Below are 18,331 nucleotides of genomic sequence, written 5' to 3' on the forward strand. Positions count from 1 at the left end.
CTCTCATTGTTGTGGCCTCTCCTGTTGCGGAGCACAGGCTCCGGACGCGCAGGCTCAGCGGCCATGGCTCACGGGCCCAGCTGCTCCGCGGCATGTGGGATCTTCCCAGACCGGGGCACGAACCCGTGTCCCCTGCATCGGCAGGCGGACTCTCAACCACTGCGCCACCAGGGAAGCCCAATTATTAAGGTTTTAATTTTAGCAAGGAAAGGAAGAATTCTGTTCGTGCACAATTGCAAAAGACATAAGAGCAAACCTTAGCACCATTTCTAACTGGAGCGTAGTTATTCAGCAGGCGTTAAATGCTTGCTCCCATCCCATCCCACCCACAAGCAGCGCTCAATCTTCAGGACCAACTCCGGGCAGGTGACAGAAGTACAGGTTCCTGATGTCTCTTAACAAATGAGGTGGTGAAGTGGCTCCAGCCTGGAAAAGTACAGCTTGTTACCTATTTGTATGTCTTCTTTGGAAAGATGTCTAGTCAGGTCCTTTGTCCATTTTTAAATTGGATTATTTGGGGGTTTTCTGCAATTGAGTTGTATGAGTTCTTCTTTTTTTTTTTTTTTTTTTGCTGCACCATGCAGCATGCCAGGTTCTTAGTTCTCTGACCAGGGATGGAACCCGCACCCCCTGCAGTGGAAGTGGGGAGTCTTAACCACTGGACCACCAGGGAAGTCCCCCTTTTTCTTTTCTTTTTTTTTTTTTGAGTCCCTTATATATTTTGGATAATAACCCCTTATCAGAGATATGGTTTGCAAATATTTTCTCCCATTCCACAGATTGCCTTTTCATTCTGTTGTTTCTTTGCCGTGCAGAAGCATTTTAGTTTGATGTAGTCCCACTTGTTGATTTTTTCCAACAAGTACCTGGAAAGGTATCACTAGTCATCAGGGAAATACACATCAAAACCGCAGTCAGATATCACCTCACACCTGTTAGAGTGGTGTGAAAGATAAGAGATGAAGACTGGTGAAGATGCAGAGAAAACGGAGTCCTTGTACAAGATTGGTGGGAATGTAAACTGGTACAGCCAGTATAGAAAACAGTTACGGAGGTTCCTCACAGAATTAAAGACAGAACTATCTTATGATTAACAATTCCACTTCTGGGCATATATCTGAAGGAAATGAAATCACTATCTTGAAGAGATATCTGCACCCCCATGTTCATTGCAGCAGTATTTATAACAGCCAAGATGTGGAAACAATCTAAATGCCCAATGATGGATGAATAAAGAAAAAAAAAATATATATATATATACACACACACACACACAATGGAATATTATTCAAGCATTAAAAAAGGAAATCCTGCCATTTACAACAACATGGGTGAAGCCTGAGGACATTATTCTAAGTGAAATAAGTCAGACAGAAAAAAACAAATACTGTATGATCTAACTTCAATGTGGAATCTTAAAAAAATTGAACTTAAAGAAACAGTAGATTGGTGGTTGTCAGGGGTGGGTGGGTTGGGGGACTGGATAAAGGTGGTTAAAGAATACAGATTTCTGGGGCTTCCCTGGTGGTGCAGTGCTTGAGAGTCCGCCTGCCGATGCAGGGGACGTGGGTTCGTGCCCCGGTCTGGGAGGATCCCACATGCCGCGGAGCGGCTGGGCCCGTGCGCCACGGCCGCTGAGCCTGTGCTCCGCGACGGGAGAGGCCACAACAGTGAGAGGCCCGTGTACAGCAAAAGAAAACACGGCTACAGATTTCTATTTACAAGATGAATAAGTTCTGGGGGTAGAATATATAGCATGGGGACTAGAGTTGACAACACTGTATTTATTATATGTATTCGACAGCTGCCAGGACAGTAGAAAGCATATCTGGTCAGTCACAGCTTAGCACGTGGATGTTTAGTTCTGTTGGTTAAGCTTGGATGTAAGTCTGAACCAGGCATCGACTGGGCGACTGTGAAAGAATTCTGGGAAGAGTCTGACAAGAGACAAGGCATCCTTCTTGGGCTTCTTTGTCCTCTTTAAAAAGGCAGCCCCTGGGACTCAGCATTCAACTAAGCTTTATTCAACTAATACCCGCAATTGAGGCAGAAAAGGAGATGAGTAATGCTTGAAAAAATCTTAGCATACTGCATGTTTGGGTTAAACACTTCCTCTCTGATTATGTTTATAATAGCCAGTCAGGGGCCTTTTCAACCCTGGCTACTCTTTTTTGGTATTCTTCCGCAACCCCCAGAGTATTTTAAAATTAATTTCACATAAAGGGCAATAGGCACAGAGCGATTCCTGTGGGGTCCTATGGAGCCTGTACTCCTATGTTAAAGTTGCCTTGTTTGTCAGTCTTTTTAGATAAAAGAATATTTTCTGTATATGTCTGGCGATTTAAAATACGTGACATTTTTTTCCCCCTTCCAAGTGACTTCTTATCAGAGGTTTCAATGGAACACCCTTGAGAAAAAATGCTGAGTCCTAGCTTAATATCCATTGGTAGCTGATGCTGAATTCTACTTTTCCAATTTATTCTAACACTATGGTCTATTATGGTCTACATATTAATGTTGTAAGATCATGTGGGTCTCCCCTCCCCCACTCCCCGCCTTTTATGGCATTCATCTTTGTGGTCCTGAAAATGGACTTGCCTTTTAAGGCCATAACTGCTCCTTGCTTTTCTGTGGAATTGAGGTTTTTCAATGGAAAATCTGAGTCCAAACTCTTTGACTGTAGCTTTGGGAAAACACATGCTGAGAGGCTATCGTTTAGGTTGTGGGAGTTGGTGAAGAGGTAGAAAGGAAAAAAAAAAACTATTTTCCAGGTGAAGAACAGTATAATTAAGGCCCCAACCCAGACATGTACCTCTTATAGAAATTCCATATATTTTGCTCCCTGTTTGGATTGAGGAGTGGACATGCTTTAAGATCATTTCATTTGCTTATTCTCTCAAATGTCCATGGGGGAACATGACTCAGTAGGAATTGTTCTTCTGGGGTAGGGGACCAGCCAGTGTTTTTGTCAAGGATTAGACAGTAAATATTTTAGGCTTTGTGGGCTGTCACAACAACTTGACTCTGTTGTTTCAGTGTGAGAGCTGCCATATTCAATAGGTAAACAAAGGGGTGTGGCTGCGTTCCAATAAAACTTTATTTCAGAAATAGGCAGTGAGCTAGACATGGCCGCTGGTCCATCAATTGTTGACCCCTGTCCTAGATGATAACCACCAGAAGTGAAAACCAGGTGACTGCCCAGTGAGGTGGTTATGTTCTCTGAATGTCCTGGGAAGTCCTAGATTGAATCACAGTGTTAAACGAGTAGGACCTAACACAGAGAAAACCATCGTCTTGAGGGACGAGGTGTCTGCAGGGGATCTGGAGACCCTTGGTGATGGGAGCGATGCTCCCGGCAGTATGTTCAAGTCCTCCCTTCCTGTACCTGGCCCCTCTTTGGAGAACCTCAGCCTGGGCCTATGGTCTGGGGATGATTCCACGGTGCCCCTTCGCTGTCTCCTGGTTGCTATCCTTGCTATTCTTAGCTGATTGCTTATAGAAGGGACTGGTTCCCTCCCAACCTTTTACAGCCTCAAAACCCACACAAGAAGACGAGCCACACTTTCCATTTTCGCATGCCCGCCTGCTTTCCCCTGCCCCTGCCCTCTGGCTCTCACAGCATTTTCCCAGCCTGAGAATAAACTGAAAGATGCCTGAGGATTTTTTTACTTTTTAAGGCTCCAGGTCAGGTTATTGAATTCAATCACAGACCCGGGCTATGGTCACTGAGCTAATAACCACCAGCAGAACCAGAGGTAGGACAGGACTGGCAGGCATTGAAAGCAGCCGCTGAGACAATCCCAGGCATGACATGTCCTGTTTTGATAGTAAAAAGCTTTAAAGGACATAAAATGATCTCTAAGTGTCAAGATGATATGGGAAAGCTAATAAGCATGATGGTAAAACACTTGGTAAGTGTGCTGTGTAAGTGGTTAGTAATCAAAAGTAATGCTTCTATTTATTTATCCAAGGAGCTCAAGAGGAAGGGCCCAGCACCTAGAGCTTCAGTTAATACCATGGATATGAAACTCTGGAGCAGCACCCAACCTGTATCTTCAGATGGGCAAAGGCAGAAAAACCTCTTTTTTTTATTCAGTCACGATACTTAATGGTGACCACCAACCTTCTTTGGGGCTTTATTTCTTTGTTCCTTTCCCATTTGCATTGTTTTCTAAAACTTCCATGGGTGGGCATTCAGTTTCCCACAGGGCTGACTCATCCAGCCCTCTGCTGTCAGGTTTAAAACAAATATAATTAGAAAACCTACAGCTAGGCAACATGAAGGTTGTAAACTAAAATCCTCAAAGTCAGGGGAAACCGAGTGAGTCATCTAAATGTCTGCGTGCAAAAATACTCATATTTAGCTATTCAACTAGTCCTTGAGAACAATACCCCCAGACAATCAGGGAGAGGGCCCTCCTAGCTCGGGAGCATGTGGCACTAGGTTCTACCTGAAAGAATTGTCCTTTTTGGTTTGTTCCGTTTGTTCTGTTTCCACTGGGAGAACTGTGGATCATGAGCTGATGTATCTACTTCTAACTAGAGGTGTAAGGTTCCAGTGTGACAGCCAGGCACTTCCTGTAACAAAACTGAGCAATTTGGGGAGGACTGCCCTGCTGCAGAGCAAATGGCTTCGTTTCCTTCAGAATTGTTTTGAAATGTGTGGCTTCCTGTATTGGACCGTGCTTATTCCCCCAGCAAACAACAAGACTTGATGTCAAGTTTACTTAATTGGAGCTGCAGTTTTTTGCTTTTCAGTTTTTTTTTTTTTTTTTTTTTTGGTACGCAGGCCTCTTACTGTTATGGCCTCTCCCGTTGCGGAGCACAGGCTCCGGACGCGCAGGCTCAGCGGCCATGGCTTACGGGCCCAGCCGCTCCGCGGCATGTGGGATCTTCCCGGACCGGGGCACGAACCTGTGTCCCCTGCATCGGCAGGCGGACTCTCAACCACTGCGCCACCAGTGAAGCCCTGCTTTTCAGTTTTTAAATTCCAAGTTGAACTTTCTCTGCCCATACCTCGAGTTGGGCAGCCTACATTATTTTCCAAATGGATCAAATCATCATGGAGAGACATATGTATCACTTGTAGATGTGGCTTAAAAAGTAGCACTGTTAACTGTTTCAGTCCAAACCAGCTCGCCTGGTATTTTAAAAATGGGTTTCTCACTCTGCCACCCACTTCTTGAGAACTGAATGTACATAAGCCTCTGAAATGTCTAATTATTTTACTGCTGTATCTGTCTAAAAATTACTTTGTAAGGGACAGGGTTATTTGTAAATCGGAGCCTTGGACCATCTTTGCTCTTCCTTGTATTTTACCCGGGATGGATGTATATGGCTAGTTACATGTGTATATTTTAAAGCAGTGGATACACTGTCATGGAAATATATACCAAAATGGGAGGAGCAGCAGCTAAGCAATATCTTTAAAAAGTTTGCATAGGGGACGGTGGGATGAATTGGGAGATTAGGTTTGACATAAATACACTACCGTGTGTAAAATACATAGCTAGTGGGAAGCTGCGGTAGAGCACAGGGAGCTCAGCTTGCTGCTCTGTGGTGACCTAGAAGGGTGGGATTGGGAGGGGGGAGGTCCAAGAGGGAGGGGATATATGTATACACAGAGCTGATTCACTTCATTGTACAACAGAAACTAACACAACATTGTAAAGCAATTATACTCCAATTTAAAAAAAAAGTTTGCATCACTAAATGTGTACTTGGTTTGGGAGGGGGTAGGAAGAGTCCAGTTTAGCCCTGATAGGGGTACTTAACTTGTTGACTAACCAGATCTGTTAATTTGGTAATCTCATGCACTGTCAGTGACAGGTATTAATATCAGGTATTTTTCTTTTCTCTACCAGCAACATCCATTTTTCACCCTACACGAATCCAAAGCGACAGACGTGGCATCTTTTGTAAAATCGATTCTTGGAGACTAAAAACAATGGACTCCATCAGTTGACCCTCCTGTGGATTGGTGGGTTTAACAGGGTGAAGCAAGTTCACTAAAGCGCCAATAGAAACTCATCTTTGAGATAATTTAACCCTGCCTCTCAGAAGGTTTTTTTTCTCCCCATTTCCTTTTTTCTCCCCCTCCAAAGGGGGCCTTGGAATCTATAGTATAGAATGAACTGTCTAGATGGAAGAAATATGATAAAGGCTTAGGACTTAAAAAGGTGATTAAATATTTAATGATGTATCATATGAGTCCTTAGGCTTTTCAGACTTCTCTTGTTCTTTACAAAATGAATGCATTGGCCCTGGTAAAAAGGTGCTACAGTGGTGATGAAATTGTAAGTAGATCTGTGGTTTGTCCCACTTATTATTTTAATATTTATGTTTAAGCGCTTGGTTGAAAAGATTCCATTTCATGCAAGGAGGGAGAGACAAAAGACAAGATTGGGTTGGCAGTATTTATAGGCTTTTTCATTTTTTAAGTTCAGTCGTGTCTGTGGTCCAGAAGAAGTTATTTAATGTGCATCTTTAAGAGTATTATAAAAGTATCCACCAGGAGCTCTTGTGAAGTATCTGTCCCAGCTGTTGTGGCTGCTGCCTTGTTCCTAAATTTCTTCTCCATCCATCCTGGGTAATAACCACATATTCTGGTGAAGTGGCAAGGTATCCTGGTCATACTCTTTTCCCAACTTTGGAAAACATAAAATCACTTTTATCACAGCTCAGAGTCACAGATTTGGTTCTCTTGACATTTGTGTTACACTTTTAATGGAATGTGATTTGTGATGTGATTTTCTATCATCTGTCTATCCTTCTACGCGTGTGCACGCATGCGTGTTTGTATTTGATGTCACAAATTCTGCCAAATGGCTCTTATAAATAACGTCTAATATCTATAAATAACATCTAAGGAGGACGTTTGTCAGTCCTACGGGGAAATAAGTCAAACCACACAGAGAATCAGTGCCTTCCTCTGCTTTTCCCCCTCCTACAATGTATAAGCCCCAAGGATTGCCTTTGTCGTTACTGTACTCTTGCTTTTTTTTTTTTTGGTTTTGCTTTCTGTTCAATGAAGAAGCCTTACTATAAATGCAAGGGCTGCAGTAGAAGAAAATTAAAGGCAGTGAGTCATTCTCTGATAAGGTGAGAAGATAATGGGAACGGATGAATGAATTCCTGGAAGTAGAGGCCACATTTCCACGGGCTGAGTTCAAGGCACGTCCTTCTTCAGCAGTGGCTTGCTCCACGGTGGGAGGCCAGCTCCATGGTGGTTTCCTAACAGGTTGACGAAGCAACAAAAGCTCTTTCTCATGGCCAGATACACCCATGGGTTCTCTGATTTAGGGCTTGAGGTTCCTCAAAGGTCAAAGAGTGAAGTGGCCCACAGGGAAAATACAACTGATAACCACCAGGAAGCATTGCTTTTGGACACTGTGTTAATACAAAGCTACTCTTGCAGCCCAAGGGCAGAGGATTTTTATTAAAAGAAAACAGAACACACTCTGTTCCTTTCTTTGCCTCCAGTTCACAAATATGGGGAGAAGACTGCTCCCTTGAATACTCCGCTTTTTTCCCCTTTAGATTTTGAACTGCAATCGTATCTTTTTCTCTCTTTGCATGTTTCCCTTGTTCTTGGCATCCAGCTCATGCCCAGAGAGGGTATGGCTCATCCATACACTTCTTCATCTTCAGTTCCAAGACATACCTATTTGATAAACATCAAATTCATCTGCTTTGATGCTACCCTGGTCTTCATCTTTTTCCAGCCAGAAAAAAAGGGTATTATCCCAGTTATTATTGCCATTCACTTTCCTACCCTTCTTTCTAAGTCTGGAAGTTTCTCTCTTTGAGACCCAGAGAAAAAAATCACAACTGTATTCATTCATCTTCTGAGAAAAGAAAGTAGCAGAAAAAAATCTGAGGCCATTTCATGACAGTTTTTGGTGAAATATGTAAAGCAAGACATCTATCTGGTCTGGGTCAGATTACTTTTACCTCTTGTTCATTGTGATTCCTACTTTGAAATTTTCTTAACTAACTGTGTGTCTCATGTGTACCCCTCTCCAGTCTGTGAGCCCAGGGTCTGGACTCGCAAAACAAGCACACCCGGGGAGAGGAGTTAGTGGTTCTCAACCCTGGTGCACGCTGGCATCACTGGGAGCTTGTGAACGTGGTTAATGCCAAGGCCCCAGGGAGTCTCACTGAACTGGTCAGGGTAGGACCTGGGAGCTGGCATTTTTTACAGGCCACAACTGTGATTCTGATGTGCAGCAGGGTTGACAACATGGTCTACTACCCCCTAAGGAGAGAGGTGGAATACTGATTTGAAATTTGGGATACCTTTTCCCCATAGAAACGATGTTCTACATGGTGATTAGGTATCTTATGTACTAAGATACCTAAAGTAGAATGGCCTGATAGCCTTACAAGTCTGAAGTTTAAGACTTTTTTTAGAACTGTGTTATAAGTTCTAAACAACTAATTTTAAAATAAATATAGAGATGCATAAACCATATTTAAGTTGATGTAAGTTGGGAGTCTCCTGTACATACATACGTGTGTGTGTGTGTGTGTGTGTGTGTGCGCGCGTGTGGAGAGAGAGAGAGAGAGAGAAGAAATCCCTGTCCAGGGATGATACTCAAAATATTTCATGTGCTATCAGCATGGACCATCTGAATATTAGCCTTGCCTATAATTATCAGTGTATCAGAAAGTCAATATATCTCTATAAAAGAGATCATGCTCTTTTTTCCACAAATGTATTTGATTTGGTGTGATATAGTTACCCACATTATATACTGTCTTTATGTTGATAAAGATATCCATTTCTCTATATATTGTTGGCTTCAGAGGTATGCCAAAAAAGTAATGTGAATGACTTTTAGGAGAATTGCCGTTTATGTGTGTGTATCAGTAAGGATCGCCCTTCAGAGGAAACACTTTCAGGATTATTTATGTGAATAATGCTACTAAATATCTTGGCCACTTCTCTTTCAGAAAAGGCTTCAGAATCCACTTCCTCCCCCCATACGTGTTACATGTGGAATCATCATTTTATAATTACTCTTCAGTTGTTTGTTTTTACAAAAATCCTTACCAGGCATTTTCCTCTTTGTTTTCCCCACCTTGTGTATCAGACTTAGCACCAAGCTGTGCTTGGCAACTTCTAGAAGTCAAATTTGCCCTCAGAGCTGGAGTTTTACCATTGAAAACTTTTAAATGTCTTTTTAAAAGACCATGCATTGGCTCTGAAGATAATTTCAAATGTAGATTTCTCAAAAAAGCACGTGTTCATTTTGAAGCAAAGTCAACCTCCCTGGAATAAGTGCAGAGCCTCCCCAGTGGTGACTAAAGGAGAAGGAAATCACACAGATGTGTGTATTTCATGATAAAATATCAGATATAGTCCTCTATTTCCCACCTGGCAACTCCTATCAGCCCCAATGTAGAAGAACCGTCCGTTCTTCTAGTGTCTGTGTTTGCTCACACTGATGTAATCAGAACAAGTTGGTTACATAAGCCGCTTCTCTCTTGCTTACACAGTCTGAGATGGAAAATGAGTACGTGTGCGTACAGCTCAGAACTGCTCGCCTTTTACCTCGCTCGTATCTCCTCCACGCATAACCCCAAAGTGTACGTGCCAGCGATTCCCAAACACCCTCTGTGCAGGGTGTCATTGATTGTCTTAGTAACTTTTTCCACGGTGCTCTAGGCCAGAAGAAATACTTAACAGTTCCATTTATTAAGTCGTTAGGTCCACAAAACTTTTTTTTTTCATGTTAAAACAGTTTATTAAACTAGCAAGGAGAAGTTGGTAATTGAAATGACGATAAACAGTGCCATTTACAGGAGCATCAAAAACCTCAAAATGCTCAGGGACAGATTTAGCAAAACAGACACAACACCTGACAGTGAAAACTGTACAATGTTTCAGAGAGAAATGAAGGAGACCTAAATAAATGGAACGAAATATTATGTTCCTGCGTTGGAAGATACTGTTTTCATATCAGTTCTTTCCAAAGTGATTTATAGAATCAATGCACTCTCAATAAAAATTCCAGCAGGTTTTAAAAATATATAAATTGACAAGCTGATTCTAAAATTTATATAGAAGCACAAAAGATCTCTAATAGCTAAAACAGTTTTGAAGTAAAAGAGCAAAGTTGGAGGACTTACACAGTTGTCCCTGGTACCCTTGGGGGATTGGTTCCAGGACACCCCATGGATACAAAAATCCATGGATGCTCAAGTCCCTTTTATAAAATGGTATAATATTTGCATATAACCTGTGCACATTCTCCCATACTAGGTCTACACAACTTAACTGTAGTTTGCAGGATGTCCTACAGATGCCACTGTGGTTCCCTTGAAAAGTTACGATATCTCGTGTCCCTAGGAGTTTTCTGTGGAGTCTCAGGGTATCTCAGCACACAGTTTGGGAACCACAGATGTATGTTTTACTGATTTTTTTTTTTTTGCTCTGTCTACAGTTCGTGACCCTGAAACCGCAACTCTTGGTTACTCGGTCCTCTGTACGACTTCACTTTTGTGTCTCATTATTGTTGTTGCTTGCCTCTCATTGATTAGGTTTTTGAGGCCCTACCCTTCTTTGCTGTTCCTCAGCCCTGAGACCCTGATGTCATGGTCTAGAAAGTGAAACATTCCTTTGCCCCAGCATTGGAGGAGGTCAGCCTTGAGGCTAAAGAGGCACTGTTTTCTGCGAATGCAGTTGATTTAGTGTCTTTGGAACAGAATCACAAAGGAGGCAGAGAGGGGCGAATGTTTTTGTAGTTTAACTCTAAAAATGCTTTTGTTGACCAAGAGGCTTCACCAGCTCTGCTCAGGGAAACTACTCTGTTTCTCCCAAAGGTGTCGAACAAAACACCTTATCTTTGGCCTGAAAGTGCAGTGGATACCTACTTCTTAATTTCCCAACCCCAATGCTTTTTTAGCTATGTAACGCCCTCTGACCTTGAAGGATTATTCTTCTTTTCATAAAATTCATTGGAGCTGGTGGTCACATCTAGTAAAATGAATTAAACCTCTACTGTGCTGGGGATTTTGCCTTCTTAATGTCTATCTATAACTTAAAGGGAGATTTCCTAGCTTAAGGGAATCTTCCATTTTTATTAGCAAGTAGAAGGTGCAGTTTTCAATCCAACCCCTGATGATTTACATATTCAGATGGAAAACTGCCAGAGTAAAATCTAGGAAGAGGAAGTTACCAAACCTGATAGAATAGACAAAAGGTATTTTACTGTAGAAGGTCCATGTTCCTCTTATCTGTGTGTGTGTGTGTGCGTGTGTGTGTGTGTGTGTGTGTGTGTGTGTGTGTAGCACTGTTTAATGTGCTAAGGATACTCTTTGGTTTTGTTTGGCTTTAAGTGGGGTACTCTGGATTGCTTTGAGACTCTGTTGAAAGCTAGGACATTTTCCCTAGAAAAATGTACACTGTACATAGTTTTGCAAACATTTTTCGTTGTGGGAGAGGGGAACAGAGTACAATCCCATATGATCAATAACTTCTTGCTCTGTAGAATGTGGACTGTGACACCCTAGACCAGGGGTTGGCAAACTTTTTCTGTATAAAGGGCCAGATAGTAAATATTTCTGGATTTGCGTGGCACGCAGTCTCTGTTGCAACGATTCAAGTCTGCTGTCAGAGAGTGAAAGCATCCATAAACAATATGTAAATGGATGAGCACAGTGCCGTGTTCCAATAAAACTTTATTTACAAAATCAGGCAGTGGGCCAGGCCATGGTTTTCCATAACCTGTTCTAGACCATCAAATACAAAACTGCAATTGATTAATTCTATGTATAGAGTTCTTCCATTTAGTGAGTATTTAGCTCAACTGCTGTTGAGGCAGATTAGGAAGATGGACATGGGAAAATGAATTCTGAAAAGATGGGGACTGTTCAATCCCATGAAAATTGCCTCTTAATTTCCTCAGGTAAGTATTCTGCTCTGGAAGCCAATGGGACAATTTTCTTCAGATTGAGTATCCACCTTTTGCATTTCTATGCAATAACTTCATAACATGGAAATAAAGGCACACTTCTCCTAGACGTTCACTGCATTCTTGTCTCTTAGCTTTGCATTTTGTTTCTCTTTGTGGTGTGATTCATGTCCAAGGAGAATCATGAACCCAGACACAAATCATTCGGTTTTCCTTCTTCCTGAACTGCATCAGGATTTGAGAAGTTGGGAGGCCACTTTAACCTCAGAAGTAGAAGGTAGATAGAATTGTTAAAATCTTCCAATTCATCCACCTCATCTGTTTGGCTGTCTTTGAAGAGAGTGATAAAGAATAGTTTGGGGTCAAAATACTTGTTCTCAGGTAGACTTAGAGCTATAGGGGACGCAGACCTACCCCTTGAGTGCTGTCCCTGGGCTTGGAGAGAGGAGACCGCTTTACCTTACTCCTTTTTTAAGGGGTCTATGCTGGATGCCTCCCTTCCGATGTGACTGTCTTGGGTTGCCAGCCTTGCTTGAATCTCTGGGCTCCACAGCCCTTGGTGAAAGCTCTGTTTTCTCCATGGGACTGTAACAACTGTATAATTTGCTTTGCTTCTGTCAGTAATTATCCTCTTTGCTGTACAGAATGCTATACAAATAACAGCCTGCCAGTTACCTAAGCTGTCTCTATTTTCTTCTTCCAGGACAACACATCTTCCTTAAAGCTATAGTCTCTTTACTATTCAGAAACACTTTTTTTTTTCCTGCTACATCATCAGGCAAACATAAAGTACACTTAAAATGATACCCGGAAACTCCTTAAGAGAGCATATTTAAGTATTTGATCTGGCAATTTACCTAAAAGAATGTTTTCTCTTCACCTAGGGAAGTAAAACCTGAATTCCAGAGCCTTCAAAATGAAACTATCCTTCTGGGGGAAGCATATTGCCACCAAATACATCACTCACCACCTGCTCCTGGTGTCTGCAAAGAAGATGTGTCATTTTTCTGAGGTTTAGAGAGTCTGTGTTTACAGCTCTACAAGTATCATTCTACCATTGCAGGTTTTCTAATGGAGCCATTTGGAATCAAGACTTCAGCTGGGGTTTATCTTTTCAGTTCCTGACCCAAACTCCTTTTGCAAGCAACATTTCTCTAAAAGCCTTTTTTGTATCTGAGGGAAGAGAACTGAGGGAAGAGAACTGGGCCTCAGAAAAAACATAAAGCAAGGTCAAGGACTTTGTGATAGGGATTCTTTTCTTTAAAAAGAAGCCGATAGCACCTCATAACACAAACATGTGTTAACAGAATTTAAAAATATCCAGCCTTGTTCCCTTGGACTTGTCAGTATCTTGACATCACTTGTATTTGTCATGTGAACTAGGATATCAAGCCCTTTATTCTTGGGAGTTTACAGTTAGATTTTGGGAGATTTGCATTGTATTTCTTTCTTACAGTTGTCAGTATGGACATATGTCTCTGTGCACAGTTAATCTCGACACACATGAGTTTTGCCCAGGTTACACTTTTGCATTTCTGGGTTTCAAGGTCTCTTTCGAGGAATGAGGCTAATGCTCTTATGACTTGGAGACTGAGTTCAGGGAAAGCACGGGGCAGTTTAGGCACTTACTTGTGTCTTAATATAGGAAAAAAACAAAACAAAATGGAACTTCCTAAGTAATCCCCAGGGTTTGTGGCTTCGGCCAGGCCATTAGGGTCTTTTCTGTTTTTCTTGAGTGCATTTGCTTGCTATTCCTCTGCCGGTTACAGATGAACTGGGCTGACTTAACACTTCCGTGGAAAGGAAATGATCCAACCATTTTCATATATCAAAAGTCAGAATCAGCAGTTTTGCATTGGTCTTGCCTACACGGACTCTATTGTTCTCAGACTGTGAAATGGTAAGGGACAGCTAAGAGAACTTGTAGCAAAGCTCTCATTCACAGTATAAGACCTTATAATAAAACTTCCATTTGGCCTTTAAAGAAGAGCAGCTGGGTTGGATATGTCTTCCTCCGAAGTCATATTCTACTGTAGCCAGAAATTAACAATTAGCATCATTTGGTCACTACCAGTGTTTGTGTTGGAGCCTGCAAGGTATTTCAACAGAGCAAGTCAAGCCACTGCCCTAGGGGATTGTCATTGGACTTTGTAGTTTAAGGCTGAACAGTGATGTGAAATTGTGCTTGGGGGCTTGAAGAAAAGATAAATGCAAAGGGCTGGCACCCCCATGGAAGAGCAAGCTGATAAGAGAAGCAGACAGATATATCCCTTAATTTATTTTCAGTAATACTATAAAGATGATCTCCTATGGGAAAATCCATCAAAAAGCCAAGCCTTTATTATTATTTTTTTCTTCAAAATACTGAACTATAAGAGGATTCAGAGAGTGGCATAGATTTGGATATCAGAGAATTTTCTCTTGTTTCCCTAGTGTTACTGATTCTACAGAGACCATTTAAACTGATGGCACCCAGAAAAAAAGGTACATGATTAGAGGGGTGATAAAGCATTTTGAGAGTATGCAACCCATCTATCAGCTGCCTTCTGGGTAAAGAAAAATGAACACAAAACCGAGCCTCCTAACGTTTAGTTCCGGGGGCAAACATTTTTAAGCAAGGTGGACACCAAAGGTTATCTGATGAGCATACTTTTTTCACAATGCAGAGAACTGTGAATGTTCATAGAAATACACTACAGGTCTTCACCAGAAGAACTAGAATTTATAATTAAAAAAAAAAAACACTCAAAGCTAGTTTGAATTTTCTGAAGCAGTGTGGAAGAAGTGGTTGTTCTATTTTCTTTTCTTCTGATCTCAAGTGGCCTATTGTATGTTCAATTCTCGGGGAGGTAAGAGTTAAGGGCACAGAAGTTGTTTCCAGACTATATTCATTGGTGCTTCTGGGGGGGAAGGGGTCTCTTGTCGAAGGGGGAGGGAAGAGAGTGTGATAAAGGTCAACCTTGCCTATCTGAAACCCCTGTCAAACTCCAATCAGAATATTTGGCTATCAATATTGTTCCCTTTAACTGGAAGTCTCTGTGGCTATTAAAGTCTTGGGAACTTAGGATGAAATGACCCATCGAGGACCACAAACAGCCCAAGAATCTGGGAGCTGTCTTCAACAATATCTGTGTGTCCCTGATGTTTGCTGTCTTGAGTATGCTAACAGGGCTTGGAAGCAGAAGGGCAAGAGAGGGTCATGTATTTTCACTTTTAAGCGTGAATCATTTGAAAGAAAACGCAGACGTTGATCTGTGATGGCAATGCATATAGATCCTTAAGTTGGTTATTACTGTAAAGTGGTTTAGAGTAACCTGATCTCAGTGACAAGGAAGTGTTGTCACTGGGATCTTGATGGGCAGTGGAATTTCTAAATTTCTCCATTTGCTGAGGCGGGAACTGTCATTTTTGTTCACTGACACAAAGGAAAAAAATAAAGCTCTTTGGACAGTGTTAGCACGGAGAAGGGTGCGTTCTGAGGCTCAAGCTGAAGGCCACCACTGCTGGGTTTTACAAAGGCTGCACAGGTGGAGAACAGGAGTGGGTCCCAGGGTGGCCCTTGGGAGCTGGAAACTGAGACAGTGTATCTGTCGTGAATGGAACGCAAGGGAACATTCAGACATCAAACGGATCGTTATCAGGTGCCTTCTGCACACTCATCAAAAATCTGCGGTGAATTCTGACAGTGGTACCTTTGCCATCAAACCAAATTTAACAGCTGGGGTTCCATAGCAGCCATTTCAGAACAACTATTTGTGTCAAAAAGTTACATTTGGCAACAATTTGTCGCATTCGCAGCCAATCTCTGTGTGAAAGCCACCCGAGGAGGTGCGATTAAGAAAATTCAGACAATTTATCCGTCACCTTACCCATGTGTTTGTTTTATTCTCTAGTCTCAAATTTATTTTCTGAGTGGAGTGACTTTTCTCTATGAACTGGAATGATGAAGTGATGCTTTAATAAAATAGGTATTTTTAGAGGAAAAGTGTTTTCCTTCTGTAATTAACTTCCACAATTGGGACATATTTCCTACGCTACAGAATCATCACATGGGGTCATTTAAAACTGAAAGAGGGGTTGGGGTATATCAATAGTTCAAATTGTTTATTTAAATACATGAACATTTTTCTATATATTTTGTGAAAATATTGATGAGATGCTAGATATATACCTACTATATGGAACTGAACTTTACAAGAACTTTAGTTTGATAAGTGGGATTCCCCAGCTTCCTTTGTGCTTCAGTTTTACTGCTGAAAATGCTGCTTTCATTTATTAATCTGGTCTTCGTATGGAAAAAAAAACCCCCAGCTTTTTCTTACCTTGTGTGAATTTTATGAGAGACCTTTTTTATTTGTATATATGATTGATTGTTTTCCTGTGTTGCACCCCAACTTTGGTTTTAAGCCATGTTTATTGTAAAGACAGCTGTTGGGCAAGTGGAAACATGCCTGGTCTTTACAATCCCTTGATGCTAGAAGGAAGTAATTCTAGATGCTAGTTAGGAGGCCCTGCTATCTCTTCCTGGAACCTGATATATTCTGAAAGGAGATCGGAGAGGTTGTCACACCTATCTTTCAAAACCCGTCTCTGGCTCTGTGTCTCTGGAGAGTGTGAAATAGAAGACTGACTCCCATTTTGTGGATTCTTTCATCTTTCCTGCCATGTAGAGCACAGTGCTACCTTTCCTGGTGAAATTCATCTCTTCTTTGTGGATTGCCATATCTTTTCTTTATGGCTGAGGTGGGCTGGGCTGTAAAGTATGGAATTCATTATAAGTTTATACAGTAAAGACCTGTGAAGACTGTGGGTAGAATGTTTCCATGCCTTTGAGGTGCATGTTACATCTGTGTTTTGGCCTTGGGGACTTTTTGCTTGTGAGCTGAAGAAGGTAGAAGAACTTGGGGGTCTATCCTTAACTCTGTGTGTGTTCTTCTACATGGAAATGTGTGCGGCAGCTTCCTTAAGGGGAAAACCTTCCTAAACCATTGTATAGGGCAAGGGGAATTATGAATATCAATTGATAACTTCCAGCCAAAGCTTCAGTATTGTATTTAAAAATACCTGTTTTGAGGGGACGTGTACCTTTTGTTGTCTCTCCCTTGTTAGCTTTGGTGGGGAGGCGGGCATTTTCATTTTAGTCTAGCTTTCCTGTTACCCAGGTTGTGTGCATTGTTGTTGTTGTCTTCATTTAAACTACCGCTTATTGTAGTTGGTGATGTTATCTCCGAATCTCGAAACCAAGGGAATACTGGGCTGGCCAAAACGTTCGTTCCTGGAAGCTAATGCGCAGGACTTGAGGTAGATGCAAGTATTAGAGTTGATGTAGGTTAAGTTTTAATAGAGTTAACAGAAATATCCTGGATTGAGGGATAAAGTGGCTTTAAAGAGGTCATGGTTGTTTTTACTATTGGGAGAAGCCACCTGTCCTAGGTCCTTATGCTTGAGAAATTCATCTTTTCATGTAAATGCCGTTGGTGGACATACTTCGTAGCCTGGACGGTTGGCCCCTAGCAGTCAGTAAACAAGGAATTATAATAATTGCCAAAGGTGGGAGTAATTCTCTCTGACATAGGTTATTCAGTGGTGACCTTTCCGATCAGACTCTCGTGCACTAAGCATAACTTTCTAACCCCCCCCCCTTTCTGATCTGAGGGCACAGTAAACGAAGAACAAGGCTCTGACGGGCCGCGAAACAGTTCCTTGAATCTGTGTTTTTGACCAAGGAAATGGCTGAGGTGTCGAGCCACGTGATTATTACGTGGCTTGTATGGCGACCGCTCTGGCCTCCCTCCCACCACCTCAAGGAAAATGAGAAGTTTCAAAGGAAAATGAAATCGGGAGATTAGGTCACACTTGGACTCCTCTGTGGACGAAGAGCTGACACTGATTTCCGGTCTCAGGATACTCTTCGGTTTCCTACTGCTGCTGAGGAACGGGCTGCAGACACTGTATCTGTCTCTGGAGGTTTGTGCTTGTGTGTGTAAGGCTTCACTCCAGGGGTGGTGTTTTCCATGTCGGGTCAATCTATGAACGGACTCGAATAACGTGATGAAGATGGAGAAGACAGTGACAAGGTCAAATGACACCCGCCACCTCCTTCTGTCAAAGTGCTTGCCCTGCGTTCGTGGCTAGGACAAAGAATTAAGTCTTCAGGAGCCAGGTGTCCTCGAAAGAAAGGGTGTGTTGATCTCATAGGAGAATGTACAACCAATAAAAGACATTTCAAAAAGGGCAGTGAATCTATATTAATTGGGTTGTTCATGGAAATCCTTTGTTCCAGAAATGCTGCTTTTATGTGTAAGTGCCCTGCAGGTAAAAGCTTTGCTGGAACTCTATATTCTCTTGTTCTCTCATCCACACTACCCCACTTCCAAAACATATGGAACAAAACATAACAAAACAACAGCATC

The 18,331-nt window shown here is 41.9% G+C and overlaps 1 protein-coding gene across 2 annotated transcripts in view; it reads left to right on the plus strand.

Annotated features, from left to right (window-relative positions):
* MAP2K6 (mitogen-activated protein kinase kinase 6) overlaps positions 1-18,094 on the plus strand; it is a 127,468-nt gene extending 109,374 nt beyond the window's left edge. Inside the window, exons 12-13 of one of the 2 annotated variants that reach the window (XM_081218806.1) lie at positions 5,865-5,980; positions 17,822-18,094. In XM_081218806.1, the coding sequence (XP_081074932.1) occupies positions 5,865-5,942 (78 nt within the window). In that variant the 3' untranslated portion in view covers positions 5,943-5,980; positions 17,822-18,094. Of the gene's footprint in view, positions 1-5,864; positions 5,981-12,802; positions 14,793-17,821 lie in introns of those variants that run through there. The other variant, XM_081218805.1, reaches the window with a different exon arrangement.
* The last annotated feature ends 237 nt before the right edge of the window (positions 18,095-18,331 follow it).

This window comes from Mesoplodon bidens, assembly GCF_964165515.1.
Source record: "Mesoplodon bidens genome assembly, chromosome: 19".
Classification (NCBI taxonomy): Eukaryota; Metazoa; Chordata; class Mammalia; order Artiodactyla; family Ziphiidae; genus Mesoplodon; species Mesoplodon bidens.